The 16409-nt window shown below is 35.7% G+C and overlaps 1 protein-coding gene across 3 annotated transcripts in view; it reads right to left on the reverse strand.

Moving 5' to 3' along the window:
- The window catches only part of LOC121368396 (GATOR complex protein Iml1-like), a 73947-nt gene that overhangs the window by 53919 nt on the left and 3619 nt on the right, over positions 1 to 16409 (reverse strand). For all 3 annotated transcript variants that reach the window (XM_041493097.1, XM_041493096.1, XM_041493095.1), the window contains exons 5-18: positions 15877 to 15960; positions 14752 to 14801; positions 14207 to 14276; positions 13389 to 13529; positions 11942 to 12011; positions 11186 to 11258; positions 9654 to 9841; positions 8477 to 8611; positions 5637 to 5698; positions 4377 to 4450; positions 3087 to 3165; positions 2807 to 2846; positions 2150 to 2264; positions 1076 to 1452 (exon numbers count right to left, since the gene is read on the reverse strand). In XM_041493097.1, coding sequence (XP_041349031.1) covers positions 1076 to 1452; positions 2150 to 2264; positions 2807 to 2846; positions 3087 to 3165; positions 4377 to 4450; positions 5637 to 5698; positions 8477 to 8611; positions 9654 to 9841; positions 11186 to 11258; positions 11942 to 12011; positions 13389 to 13529; positions 14207 to 14276; positions 14752 to 14801; positions 15877 to 15960 — 1558 coding nt within the window. The remainder of the gene's footprint in view (positions 1 to 1075; positions 1453 to 2149; positions 2265 to 2806; positions 2847 to 3086; positions 3166 to 4376; positions 4451 to 5636; positions 5699 to 8476; positions 8612 to 9653; positions 9842 to 11185; positions 11259 to 11941; positions 12012 to 13388; positions 13530 to 14206; positions 14277 to 14751; positions 14802 to 15876; positions 15961 to 16409) is intronic.

Below are 16409 nucleotides of genomic sequence, written 5' to 3' on the forward strand. Positions count from 1 at the left end.
GTACCTACCAGCCTGTAATCCGATGGCTTAACCACTGCGCCACCGAGGCCAGTTTAGGAAAAAAGAAGGAGGAGGACATGTTTTATTTAATAACACACTCAACACATTTTATTTACGGTTATATGGCATCGGACATATGGTTAAGGACCACACAGATATTGAGAGAGGAAATATTGAGAGAGGAAATCCGCTGTCGCCACTTCATGGACTACTCTTTTCGATTAGCAGCAAGGATCTTTTATATGCATCATCCCACAGACAGGATAACACATACCACAGCCTTTGATATATAAGTCGTGGCACACTGGTTAGAGTGAGAAATAACCCAATGGTCCCACCAACGGGGATCGATCCCAGACCGACTGCACATCAAGCGAATGCTTTACCACTGGGCTATGTCCCGCCCTCCGAGGCCGGTTTATTACACAAGAGTTCCATGGAATTAAATGTCTCGCCTACCATAAACTTATTTTGTACACTATGATGTTACACTAACAGTAGTGAGAATTATCCCTTTGATTTGGCAGCTGATGGTGTGAGACTAATGGCTTGTATTTAATTTAATTAGAATCACCTTTCATGAATACTTAACCTGACATCTCACCAAAATGTTAGTTTGTTTTGTTTAATGACTCCACTAGAATCACATTGAATTATTAATCATCGGCTATTAGATGTCAAGCATTTGGTAATTTTCACATATAGTCTTAGAGAGAAAATCTGCTACATGTTGCCATTAGTAGCAAGAGATCTTTTATATGCACCATCCCACAAACAGGGTACAACATACCACTGCCTTTGATATACCAGACATGGTGCCCTGGCTGGAACGAGAAATAGCCCAAATGGGGCTCACTGTTGCAGATAGATCCTAGATCGGCCACACACCAGGCAAGCACTTTACCACTGTGCTACGTCCTGCCCCTGACCTCTCACCAAATGCATTCCTCCCCCTACCCATTTACTGGTCCAAACATCCTAGCCACCAATCAAACAGCTATAGTCTTCCCCAGTGGCTAGAATATCCAATTCCTGTCACGTGACTACATCGTCCTCCTTTTTGCTTTGCCCTTACCTTGTATTGGGTAGCATCCCACAGAAGATGATATATCATCCCCACTGCTGGATCTTGACGGGATGCTCACCGCTGGTGATATACAGCTGTTACCCGTCGCCTGTGATATACAGCTGTTACCTGTCGCCTGTGATATACAGCTGTTACTTGTCATCTGTGACAGACTGCCGTTGCTGGAAACATGCAACACACTGCTGTTGCTCTTGATCCAGGACATGTCTTTGCTGGTTCCCTCTTCCACTATTTCTGACGTCTGACTGACAAATTCGTCCGACAGGTTTCTCGTTCGAGGACGATGCTGCTGTCTGGCTTCTGCCAATGTCTTCGGATGTCGCTTTACTCCATGTGTGCTGTACAGATTGGAACTTTGGCTAAAACTGCAAACAGTCATGAATATCATCTAAAATTAACGTCAGTAGTTCAATTTTTAAAATAAATTTACTTTAAGTAATGGTTTAAAACGCAATAATTAAATCTAATAAAACAATTTGAAAGGATTACAATTTTCAAAAGAAAAAGGACTATAATTATTTAGAAACACTGACAAATAATTTTAAAACAAAATTACACTCTCTACATAATGCTACTATTATAATCATGTTACTTTAAGGCTCTGATCAAATATCAGTAAAAAAAAAACCCAGCTTATTCTACTGTAATGCAATTAAATCCACCTCTCATAAATCTGTTAAATGATCGTAACTCTTTAACAAGCAGTCTGAGAATACTGCTAAAGTTCCCTACCGGGCCCAATGCATTTTCAAAATCTCCTAACTCTGTGAAAAATAGGTAAATCGTCATTAAAGTCACACCTGATCTTTAACAGTACATAGTAAAGCTATGCACTAATTTTCAGCTTAGTATCTTGAGCCATTTCCAAAAACAAGTCTAGAATTCACAGGTCATAAATCTGTCAAAAATGTAATAAGACACAATAAAACTGTACACAAATTTCAGCTCACTTTCTTGAGGCATTGCAATTAAAATGTCTTCAAAAAAAAAATGTGGGACGGATGGACGGACAGGCAGACAGACAGAAAGTTGGAGAGGTAAGGACTAAAAATAACCACTTACGAGACTCGTGTACTGTTTCTTGATGGCAATTTGAAGATCTGCGAGTCATACTCCTTGTAATCAACAAACGGAAATTTGTCATCGTCAGAGTCATATGATGTCTGAGGAATGGTATCTAAAATGAAAACATGAACAGTGCATTATCTACAATACACATTGTTTATTTCAGTAATGAAAAGGTACTAGAAATAACAATCTAATTAAAATTAGCTCCAATATTACATGTGGATCTAACAGCAGCCCGTTGGAGCTCATGTCCAGTTGACCTTTCATTCAACCAATCAAAACCTTACTTGCAAAATCATGCCAGTGATTTGAAAATAATTTGAAAATGTTCGGGATTGTTTTGTTAACGACAACATTTAGCAACTATAAGCCTGCTCATTCGGAGACTGATAATTGCGAGAACGATTATTTCATTCGCGTGTTGCTCGCACGAATCTAATTTTGCATAACCTATTTTTCGTTTGTGTGAAATTTGAATCACCATTTACTTGGATATAACAGGTTATGCTAAAAGGAAATGGGTTACTTGGATCTATTTCTGCGTGATCGATAAATGGGTCACGCTGATTTTCAGTTTTCAGAGACCTGTCAGAGTAATGGTTTGATGATTTTAAATACCTTTTGATGTCATACTGTCAATTATTACATTACCTTTGACAGGGTCATTTGATTTTTCAGCTAGTCGCTGCAACTGCAAAAATAAAACACTTCCAATTAAGACATATCAAAACAGAGAAGAGACCAATCGAAAGTATATCTGAATAAATATTTAAGTATTGAAAAATTTAACAGTTTTGGTGCCATTGTAAGATGTCAACAGGCATGACAATTGTAAATTTATTACACACCATGAGTTGAAATGTCATTAATTTTTCACCATTTTATAAACAAATGCAATAAATACAAAATGTTTGCATGCAGTAAAACTTACCAGTTCAGGTGGTGGTTTAATTCTTGGAACAAACGAAGAATTGTTATGCATCTCTATTTGATTCTTTGAGGCATAATAACTGAAATAAATGAGAAACAAATTTGTCTGTTAATGTCTGTTAGAATTTTTAACCATATAAAAAAATTAAAATTATAAATATAAACCATGTATAAAAAACATCCTGCACAAAATAGTTTTATCCTAAAGAATGCTGTAATATACTGAGTCAAATTAAAAACTTCACAATCTAAAATTTGAATAATGTCAATGAGTGTTGAAAGCAGGTATTTTTCAGGAATAAATATTGTAATGGCAATGTCTACACTCCATTTGAAGCCCATTACAGTCCATGTGACCCGATCCATAGCACGTGCACAACACCATTGAGGCACAAGTGGTTTTGCATGTGCCACTGGTCACGTGACTACAATACCACACGTGCTTTCATTGTTACTTGCTCACAGTAGTCTGACACACGTCATGCTCAGTGTTGTGTCAATGAAGTTGACAGATTCAGAGGCGGAAGTGTAAGGTTTGGGGTGCTTTCTGTGGAAATGGACATTCTCGACTTCTTGTCATCCGTGGTAACCTCAACGCTGCTGCATACCACGATCAGGTGCCGGCCCAGGAATTTGTGCCCTTGATGGCAGCTCATGATCCAGGCCTGATCTTTCAGCATGACAACGCCAGGTCCCACATGGCCATCTTGACAAGGGATTACCTGAGGAATGTGGGCATCAATGTCATGGATTGGCCTTCAAGGTCGCCTGACCTGAATCCCATCGAGTACATCTGGGATGTGCTTGAAAGACCCCTGTGCACTCTCAGGAACCCTCCGCAGACTTTGCAGGAACTTGGTGCCTCATTAGTGGAACAATGGCGCCGTATCCCTAATGCAGTCTTTACACGCATCAGGTAGTCAATGAGGAGGCGTTGCCTTGCAGTTGTGGGTACATATGGAGGGCATACACACTACTGAACCTGTGATTTCATCAGATGACCCTGCTTGTGAATTACCATTTTGACTGTTTGTGGTTTTGCCGAATGCTGTGGGCGCATCGAACAGATTTTTGACGCAACATTTATTCCTATTCTTTCTTTGGACATCATACAATAAAAAAATACCTATTTAACACATTCTTCTGTCACATTTGCTAATTAGCCAAGATGAAACGGTTGTGAAGTTTTTAATTTGACGCAGTATACTTCAATAAAATGTTTTAATAATCTATCTGGCAGTTTCAATTAATCCATTAATTAATAAATGAAACAATAATCGTGCAGTGTTACCTGTGATTCATCCAGTGAGGTATGTTGTAGTCATCACCTACTTCTATGGAGCTTGCACACTTACTGCTGTGAAACTGAAAACGAAACATTGAAGCAGCTGTTAAAAACTAGGATTTTTTTATTTTTTTTATGCACTTAGAATAAAAAAAAGTAACTAATGTGATTGCAATAATCAAATTTTAAAATAAATATCAAGTGGCTGTATTTCTGCAAGTGTAACATAAAACCAAATCAACAGAAGAAAATTACCATCAGCTGTGTACTAAAATATGTGACTGTTATATGCCTTATTCATCATTAAAAAAAAAAAATTGTTTTGTTTAACGATACCACTAGAGCACATTGATTAATTAATCATCGGCTATTGGATGTCAAACATTTGGTAATTCTGACACGTAGTCATCAGAGGAAGCCCGCTACATTTTTCCTAATGTAGCAAGAGATCTTTTATATGCACTTTCCCACAGACAGGAAAGCACATACCACGACCTTTGTCAAGTTGAGGTGCACTGGTTGGAATGAGAAAAACCCAATGAGTTGAATAGATCCACCAAGGTGGTTCGATCCTGCGACACAAACACCTCAAGCGAGCACTCAACCGACTGAGCTAAATATTTTTTTCATATGGTTTATTGTTAGAGCTGGGCGGTATACCATATATGCCTTTCAATATCGGTACCATGTCAATACTGATTTACCGTACCGCGCAAATTTCAAAATACTGAAATTTAAGTATTGAAAAATGTTTCCCGCCATTTAGTACAGCACTAACAATATATCGGACGAATGCAAAATGTGTTGGGTATAAATCAGACGAGAGCAGTGTGTACTGAAATTAATTTTATTTAGATGAAATTAGCAGATGAGCCTTAACTCAGGCATGCATTTAAAGCCGAGTATACCGATATTGGTATTGTGTCAATACCGAACCAATACCGAGGTAAATCAACCCAAAAATATTAATACCGAACCGCAAATTTCAATTCTGCCCAGCTCTATTTATTTCTTCCATGTGCTAAATGTGGAGAAGCAGAACAGACAACCGAACATGTCATCCAAGACTGCATGAACCTACAGCAGCTGAGGGAGACTACCTGGACAACTACAACAACTCTCCAGAAGAAGCTGTATGACACAAGAAGTGATCTACAGAGAACAGTATTGTTCATAGTCACTGCTGGCCTCGACATGCAGTCAACAAGCGAACGAAAAGAAGAAGAAGCTCTATTTATTGTAGTACATGTGTAACCAAGTGTTTACCTTGAAGAGGGGAGCTGCATGGAGTGGCTGTTCACCCATACAAACCAGATCACTGCCAACACCTGCAAGACAAAACAGACGTGCATCAGGCCAAATAAAAAATATCAGATGAGATTTATTTCTGAGTTTACAATAAAATATTTATAGAATATTAAACAAGTTTCCATTTCATATCATGTTTATGTCCCGAGTGAACTTTAGTGAATGACGATGGAAATTATTTCAAGAGGCACATAAACATGATACGAAATGGTAGCAAGTTTAATATACTATTTATTGCCCATAGTCGATCTTAATTTATATCACTCAACTCATTTAGATGACGTTCCTGTGAGGTTGGAGTGCGTCAATCGTGGACGTCATCATGTGACGTCAAAGTGTTACGTCCCACTTGGTGTTCTAGTGGGATGTATCACTTTCATATGAACCAAGATATTTTTAACCATATGGGTAATAAAAATTCATTTCAGTGTCTGCGCGTAACTCTTTTTTTGAGTTGCCATCCGGGCAAGTGGTGACAGCACTTTCACCTGCCCGGATGTATTTGCACTTGCCCGAATAATATTTTATTAATTATTGATTTAAAAAATATATATATATCGGTCGCCAGGCGGGCAACCTTACTGTGGGTTTTCAGTCGCCCGTCGTCGTTTTCAGTCGCCAGGGGCGATCGGGCAACCGTTAAGTTTGAACCTTGCATTTGGTATTCCTCAGCCTAATTTTTGTTTTTATCTGATTTGGAGACAAATGAATACTTAACCCAATTCCAATTCCCCAATTCATATTTCCCGCCGTTTTGCAATACATGTCAGTAAAAATTATAAACTTGTACCCACTCGGTTTTTGTCAGAAATTAATCCAGTGGTCTAAAGGTTAATATGTTTATAGTCAGCTGAAGTGTTTTGAATTAAAACATACCCTGACAATTCATTTTTTTTTTTAAAAGTACTTGCAAAAACTCAGCGTTATTATTACATGCTAAATGGTCACATCGAGATATTGTTTTGAAATTCTACAGACTTTTCATTTTTTAAAAACGTACTTGCAAAAACTCAGCGTTAATATTACATCCTAAATGGTCACATCGAGATATTGTTTTGAAATTCTACAGACTTTTCATTTTTTTAAAACGTACTTGCAAAAACTCAGCGTTATTATTACATGCTAAATGGTCACATCGAGATATTGTTTTGAAATTCTACAGACTTCATTTTTTTAAAACGTACTTGCAAAAACTCAGCGTTATTATTACATCCTAAATGGTCACATCGAGATATTGTTTTGAAATTCTACAGACATTTCATGTTTTAAAAACGTACTTGCAAAAACTCAGCGTTATTATTACATGCTAAATGGTCACGTCAAGATATTGTTTTGAAATTCTGCAGACTTTTAATTTAGGACAAACAAGAAAGAAATGTTCTAAGCAAGAAACTATAGTTTCCAAGGTTCAATATTGACACACACAAAAAAAGGCAATTACCATTCAAAATATATAATATACTTTCTGATAATCAATTTGAAAACAGCTTTGCTTTCCATATTAAAGCAATGTATAACTATTCACATTAATTAATTAGTGTCAGCTATGTCGACATTAGGATCACCAATATCAAATTAGATATTGTAAAACTGAGATAAAAAGGATTTTTTGTTTTTAATTTATATAAAATTAGAATAAAATTAGTATAAGTGGTCTGGAACTATTCACATTAATTAATTAGTGCCAGCTATGTCAACATTAGGATCACCAATATCAAATTAGATATTGTAAAACTGAGATAAAAATGATTTTTTGTTTTTAATTTATATAAAATTAGAATAAAATTAGAATAAAATTAGTATAAGTGGTCTGGAACTATTCACATTAATTAATTAGTGCCAGCTATGTTGACATTAGGATCACCAATATCAAATTAGATACTGTAAAACTGAGATAAAAAGGATTTTTGGTTTTTAATTTATATAAAATTAGAATAAAATTAGTATAAGTGGTCTAGAACTGCTTCTCAGTTTAATTTCAAGCATTTCTTCCAGATTAAAATGTCACAAGCAAAGATTGCTTCTCATTCTACACAATGAATTTCAAGCCTTGGTTTCAACTGGAAGTACTGCTCAATATTTTAAAAAGACAATATACCTTTAAATTACTGGTCACACTTAAAATTCCTAAGTAATAAGAATAAGTTAACAAGAACAATAAATAGTCTTGAAAACATAGTCACCAAATATGTGAACAAGTACCAAAAATAAAGTGACCAGCAAAAAACCAAGAGAAACCGCCTTGAAATCAAAATGGCAGATTTCCCGAATTTAATGATAGTACAAAAAATATACTAGAACAAAATTTGTATAAGAGCAATAATATGCTCTAAAGAATGACAATAACAATATAAACGATAGAAAAAATCAAGAAATACTGATTCCAAAACAGACTATTTTGGATAACAGGTGGGAGCAAACACAAACACTTCCGAACCGTGTAGAGCGAAGGAAAAATAAGGAAGTTGAGGTCACGTGACCGAAACTAGGAAGGTGTACATCGGAAAATTTCGTAGCCATTTGGCTGTTGAATGTTGTTGAATGTTCAGACCGTAAGGTGGAAAACGGGGGGGGGGGGGGGGGGGGGGGGGGGGGTAAATGCCAAAGTAAGAGGTCAGTATAGAGTATAAAGAAATGTAGCATTTCTTTCAGATTAAAATGTCAGAAGCAAAGATTGCTTCTCATTCAACACAATGAATTTCAAGCCTTGGTTTCAGCTGCGCAATGTTTTAAAAGGACAATATACTTTTAACAGAATTTAAAGAATGCACTGTGTAATGTGACCTGTATCAACTTACCGCAATCAATGGTTCTTTGTTTGGTGATATTTGTCAGTTCTCTTTTGACTTCGAACACACCTGGGCCTGGCGTGATTACCACGGAAACCTTGCCAGTTCGGTCAAAGTTTCGATCAAGGTAATAGTTTTCAAACACTGAATAAAAAAAGTAAAATTTACACATCAGAGCATGTATTAAAAATGAAATACTTTAGGATTTCTGTTTGTGATAAAATAGATAGATTTACTGTCTAGAACCAGTCTTATAAAACTTAAAACGTCTTGACTCAAGGCTTTAATATAGACTTGCCTGTACAGAATACCATAAAGCTATAAGAGTGTGGACTTCAAAGCTTTAATTACTACAGACATTTTGGCTACTGCTAATGAACATTCAAAAGTGTAATAAATGAAAATCACTTTTCAAATGAAAAACCTATTCTTACACACCCATGTAGGAGATCACCGTTGTGTATCAAAATCGTACTATATTGGAGATTATTTCTGTGAGGTCATGACCCAGTTTAGTGTTATTGTAAGGATATGTAAAGTGACATCATTGAAATACTGACGTCATTCAAATTCATTTTCTGAGTGGTTGGCAAATGTTTTAGAGTGCTCTATTTTTAAAGAAAAATGGATCTGTTAGTATAGTAGTGATTTGGTTATGACGTGGTATGTATGCTTAAAGCCAAGTATCCATACGCCATGACCCAGTTAGGCTATGTTCTGTAACAACATAATTTAGTTCATTATATTGTTTACATTTTCATTGCTTTGAGGTATGTAAGAAACAGAAACTCAAATATTATTCTCTATATCCACATTGAAAACAAATAAATTGTATTATTCAGTTCTCTGCTTCATGACTAGATAATACAACCCTTAGAAAATTTAAAGTTTGCATAAATCATTTATGGGTTATACAAAACATATCACAGGTAACACATTTCATGTGCATAACATTTGTTACAACCAACTAATTGTTCTCACAATTTTCATAGGCCTATAGTTTATTATATCATGCAAACATACTGGTCCGAACTTACAAAGCCTGCTTTTGGGAGTAACTACATACATTTACACTTTGTGTTTAAGAAAAACAGGTTTTGTAAATTTGGCCCACTGTCCATCTATCCATCCATCCATCCATCAGCAAAGATAACAATACTAAACTAGGAAAAATAAATCCACTCACAGTTGAGAGACATGTTCAAAGTTTCCAAAAAGTTTCCCTGCATCGCTGTTGAGTTCCAGGAGCGCGGCATGTGGTGTCCCTCGTTTCTGTGGTAGAACACGACCCGCTCATTGTAACTGTTAAAATACTTCCTCAACAGCTTCAGCGTGTTGGTCCACTCATCGTAACGCTCATTTTGAATTACAACCCTAAAGTAATATATAATAATAATATAATAATAATAATAATAATAATAATAAATTCTTTATTTAGTAAGGGTAACACAGTTAGCAAAAGCTAATCTTCCCCCAGGCTCTCAGGTACAAACAATACAGAATTACAATACATACATTTATGAATAAATAGAAAATACATATATGGCAATAAACATATGTACAAATCATATTATTTTAGAAAATATTTCTTGAGTCTATACTTAAGAACAGCAGTATTTGGCTATGATTGGATAGCTTTAGGTAACTGATTCCAAAGTACTGGTCCAGAGTAACTGAAAGCATGTTTAAATAAAGACATTTTAGGTTTTGGAATTAATATATACAAACAATGAAACAAATTAAAATGTATTCTGAATTGAGATGCACAATAAAAGGAACATGACACTACACTGATGATATCAGTCATATTTGACCAAAAAACAAAACTACATATTTTCTCTTTAAAGGGACATTCCTGAGTTTGCTGCAATTTTTAAGATGTTATCGACTAAAAGAGACTTTTTAACGATTGTAATTACATATCAAATATATTTTTCTGCATAAAATATTAGTGGCTGTATATTAAACGTGTTTCTGATCATTATAATATTTGTACTAGGTTAAATTTCATTTTGTTTCCTAAAAATACAAATATTAAGACGACCAGAAACACACTGAATATACAAACACTGATACTCTAAACAAGAAAATATAGTTACTATGTAAATTTAATCGTAGAAATATTTTATTAGTCGGAAACATCTTACAATGCAGCAAACTCGGGAATGTCCCTTTAATTGGCCTCTGATCATTGAAAATGTGCTGCGCAACCCATTTCTTTTTTGCGTAAAAAATTATGCCCATGTAAATGATATCCTAATTTTTGGGAGTGAGCGATGCGCAAAGAAAACAGTTGTTCTCACAGTTACTGTTATGCAAACTATATGTTTTACATAACAGTACATTACTGTGGTAGAAAGCCAGGTCCAAGTGTAAATGTTGACATCATGCTGCCCATGTTCGTGTCAATGCCGTCACAGATGCCAGACATATTGATGAGGAAGGAAGGAAATGAGATGGCGTCAGACATATGGTTAAAGACCACACAGATAAAGAGAGGAAACCTGCTGTCGCCACTTCATGGGCTACTCTTTTTGATTAGCAGCAAGGGATCTTTTATATGCACCATCCCATAGACAGGGTAGTACATACCATGGCCTTTGTTACACCAGTTGTGGAGCACTGGCTGGGACGAGAAATAGCCCAATGGGTCCACCGACGGGGATCGAGCCCCTATTGATGAGGAGACAATAAGTACTAAGGATGAAGCCAGCAAACCTGTAAAAGTCTTCAAAGATCCTGCCACGGTGGTCTGTCTGGAGACACTCTCGGAGATGAGGTGGAAATTCATCTAAAATAAAAATAATACATGCAATATATCACTTTGTGATACTTCACATTTCATCATTATTACAAATATTGTACTTCATACAGATGAGGAAAAGAAAGAAATTATTTTAATTGAATGATACGTACTCCACCATGTGGGCGAGACGTAACCCAGTGGTAGAGCGCTCGCTTGATGTGCGGTCAGTTTGGGATCGATCCCCGTCGGTGGACCCATTGGGCTATTTCTTGCTCCAGCCAGTGCACCACGACTGGTACATCAAATGCCGTGGTATATGTTATCCTATCTATGGGATGGTGCATATAAAAGATCCCATGATGCTAATCGATAAAAGTAGCCCATGAAGTGGTGACAGCGGGTTTCCTCCCTCAATATCTGTGTGGTTCTTAACCATATATCCGATGCCATATAACCGTAAATTAAAATGTGTTGAGTGTGTCGATAAATAAAACCTTTCTTTCTTTTTTCAGTGTGAACAGTGAGATTAGGTGTTAGATATATATACATGATGACTGCAACAATGGTCCAGGAGATTCCTTACACAAAGCAGCAACAGTTCTTTTATTTATTTTCCAAACTCATAACAGCACATACTATAGCATATGATACACCAGTTAGTCCTGCCCAAACAATTCTGAGTTGTGAAAATAACATGAAAATACTTTACTTCATTTTACTTTACTCACCTAGAGACTTGGCATCATAAAAAGTCCTGGAGAACAAAACAATCGTCACATCATGGCAACAGTTCTGTTCCTAGAAACATAAAACACAAAATAAAACAACAGGGACATAAAATGCTCTTGCGAACAAATAAGAACTGAATATCATGATGCATCACATTAGTAATGAAATTATAGACGTTAATGACCTTAGTTCCTGAGGTACATACCTTTGCTGTTTTGGATTAAAAGACCGTTGAACTACTACAGATACTATGAGGACCAGGGCCGGTGCTTATAAAACTTTTAGAGTCCTGACTCAATCTCTAATGACGTCACACACATACACTCTATTAGGAAGGAAGGAAGGAAATGTTTTATTTATGACGTACTCAACATATTTTATTTACGGTTATATGGCATTGGACATATGGTTAAGGACCACACAGATATTAAGGAAGGAAACCCACTGTTGCCACTTCATGGGCTAGGCTACTCTTTTCGATTAGCAGCAAGGGTTCTTTTATATGCACCATCCCATAGACAGGATAGCACATACCATGTTCTTTGATGTACCAGTCGTGGTGCACTGGCTGGAGCGAGAAAATAGCCCAATGGTCCCACTGACGGGGATCGATCCCACACTGATCGCGCATCAAGAGAGCGTAAGCACCAGGCCTGAAACACGTTGGATTTGGCAAAATTGTTAATTTAAGCAAGAAGTTGTAGACAGTGCACAACTTAACAGTACAAAAGTTGCAAGAAAAGAAAATAGTTTGTACTCATAACTAGATGTAGAGTTTTTTAAACATCTTTCTGTACACCTGCATGGTAACTAAACACAACTCAATTTGATAAAGCATGCAAGGAAGTACTTACAGCAATTTGCTTTCAACTAATAAATATACCAGACAAAATGGGGGAAGGACGTAGCTCAGTGGTACAAACGCTCGCCTGATGCACGATCGATTCCCATCGGTGGGCCCATTGGGCTATTTCTCATTCCAGCCAGTGCTCCACAACTGGTGTAACGAAGGCCGTGGTATGTACTACCCTGTCTGTGGGATGGTGCATATAAAAGAACCCTTGCTGCTAATCGAAAAGAGTAACACATGAAGTGGCGACACCGAGTTTTCTCTCTCAATATCTGTGTGGTCCTTAACCATATGTCCGATGCCATATAACCGTAAATTAAATGTGTTGAGTGCGTCATTAAATAAAAGATTTCCTTACCAGCCAAAATAACCACAACCAGGCTTTGAATAAAACAAATTGCATACATTTTTCAAACTTAATATTTTTTTCAAAACTTTTTTTTATATTTTCCCCAAGCGAACTGCACATATAATTTTGAATGACCACTTGACTATCAGTGTTACCATAGTTCCTAAAGCAAATTTGTGAAATATATGCTCATATAACATTTGGACTTTCATCCGGGTTTTTTCTTCAAAAGATATTAAGTTAATACCTTCCACTTGGCAAAGAGATCAGTCAGAAATCCATTGACAGCCTTCTCAAAGTACAGGTCACCATTGATGTCAAAGTCCCACATTTCAGAGCTCATCTGAATGAAAATCTGGACAACGGCTGTCGATGATCGGAACACCACCTGGTTAAAAACCAATAAATAAGAATAATAATAATACCTACTGCATTTCACAGTAATCAAAAAAGAAGCTTGGTACAAAACAAGAGTTACATTAAAAATTCCAGACCTTTTCCAGACTTTTTCCAAGACAAAAAAATATCTTTCAAGACTCATGTTACTCAATACATCTCCCCATATTTTTGGAAAATTTGATAAAATGGACAATCTTTTTATGATATGCATTGCTCAAGCGCGTACTTCAAATATCTGGTAAATGTCGGCAATTGTTAGTCTTGATTTCCCAAATGTATCTTAGTGCCGAGATCGGAAAATGTTGTCAGATTCCACCAGTTTCACGCAACCAAAATTTTCTTCACGAGTCTTAAAAGACGAATTTCCATACTTTTTCCAAACCAACTCACAAAAAAGGTATTTTTCCATACTTTTTCCAGGTCTGGAAAATTGATTTTTCAAATTCCATACTTTTCAAGGTTTTCCAGACTCCGTACGATCCCTGTAGAAATCCCTCAAAACAGACCTTTTTCACAATCCCTTTTAAAATATCAATACCTCAGAAAATCGTTAAACAGGATACCACTTAAAACTGGACTTTTAAGTGGTCCCATGGGGGGGGGGGGGGGGGGGAGTTTAGAGTAGTTTCACTGTAAATATATAAATTAAAATAAATAAATATTTACCCTTGTATCATCCCAAATGACACCACACGTTACTCTATCTCCTTTAGACCACATTTCATTCACTTGGGCTCTGAATCAAAAGAGGATACTTAACATACTTGAGACAAATCATCAAACACCCAATGACATATCCTAAATAAATATAATAACACATATTTCGCAATGCATATATGGATTATGGATGTGCGTACTTTAAGAACACATTTTATTTAGTTTAATTCATTCATCAGCATGTCAGTCACATATGAAATATTAAATTCAATGGTTAAAAACAGTTTTGGTCAACGATTCTTTCTGCAATTTGTCAACTGAAAAAAAAAGAGAACTATAATATTTGTACTTAGATTACTTATTAAACAAAAGTAATTTTGATGCTTTCAGCATTATTAATATTTTACATTCTCATAACTCGCAAGCTTGCAAGATCTTGGCCACAACATATTTTTAAAATGATGAAAAATAACAAACAAAATAAGATCCACAAAGATTTACCTTTGAATGAGTACATTTATGAACGTAAAATTCAAAACAATAATAATACCTACCTCATTTCTGCAAACTCAACCTTTTTATTCAGATAAACACATGTGCCAACCTGCAAAACATATTAGAAAATTATAATGTTTGACACCAAGTTGAAACTTGTACTGAAACAGCAATCACACCTAATGAAAGAAAACGTGTTTTTTCTTTATTAACATACATAACAAATAGGGGTGACTATTGTGGTGAGTTTAACTATTGCAATAGTATTGCAATAGTTAAAAGTTAAAATACTATTGTAATAGTATTGCAATAGTGATAGTTCTATTGCAACAGTATTGTGAATTCTTAAATCGCTTGACAACAGTAATATGAATAGATACATGTATTTCGCAAATTATTTACCTTAAGTTTTCCAATATGTATACGTGTATATGTGTGTCTGTGTGAGTATGCGTGCGAATCTATGTATGTCTGTGTTTGTACTTAGTTATTTATAGTAATCTCACTTGGTAGTGAAATCATGCATTGGTCGTAGACCATATTTCACTATGCATACTATCGAAACTATCGATAGTTGAGCAAACAATTGCGATAGTTATCGACAGTTTAATTAACTATCGATGCATTGCTGTCAAGGCACAGACTATCGCAACATATCGATAGTGCGATGCATTACTATCAAGGCACTGACTATCACAACATATCGATAGTTCATATATTGGTTATCGAGGCACTGACTATCGCAACATACCGATAGTTTGATGTATTTTATACCACTAATAACAAACCAGTGTTTAGTGACTGCATCCACAGGATACTGAAGAATGGCTTATCACATAGACATAATAATGTGAATGGTTAAGTAATGTAAACTATGTATACTTGTGATTACAGTTTCAATATTAAACATTGCCCAATCAGGTGTACTAAAAGCAATGTTTTTGTGTTTGGTTTTTTGTAACCAAACCCACCTGGTGGCCAGTTTAGCAGCATATTGATAGGTAAGTTAACTTTGACCGTTTTAAGTAATTTTATTACTATAAAACTTATTTTGTAAATTACTTCAGTATAATTTCTATGAGACATATGGTTACAGAAAGCAATTACATTCACATTCAACATATATTGTTTTAATCTAGAAAGGCTTTCTAAAAAATAGTTAAAGTGACTCATTAACATCCTACGAGATTCTGTCTGAGCCGCCACATGTCACTCCGACTGTAATACTGTTCCTTGTACAGCAGCTCCACGAGGTCAAGGGCCACACTCTGAAATATACAACAAAAATAAATAAACCACTCAGCACTAACATCTGTCGTAGTACTAGTAACAGTGATATCATTTGATAAAAAAATTACTTTTAAACAAAGAAAAATCTGTAGAAAAAGTTTGTTTTCTTTAACGACACCACTAGAGCAGATTGATTTATTAATCATCAGCTATTGGGTGTCAAATATATGGTCAGTTTGACAGTCATAGAGTGGAAACCTGCTACATTTTTCCATTAGTAGCAAGGGATCTTTTATATGCACCATCCCAGACAGGATAGCACATACCATTGTTTTTTTAATCTCCCAATAATTTTGTACATTTGAAAAAATATATATTTAAATAAAATGAATTCTGAGAACCTTTAAACATTAGGACAATCAGGAACACATTGAATATACAGACATTAATTTTTTTTTTAATTTTTAAACCTATTTAATATGTAATT

Source organism: Gigantopelta aegis, chromosome 3 (assembly GCF_016097555.1).
Source record: "Gigantopelta aegis isolate Gae_Host chromosome 3, Gae_host_genome, whole genome shotgun sequence".
NCBI lineage: Eukaryota > Metazoa > Mollusca > Gastropoda > Neomphalida > Peltospiridae > Gigantopelta > Gigantopelta aegis.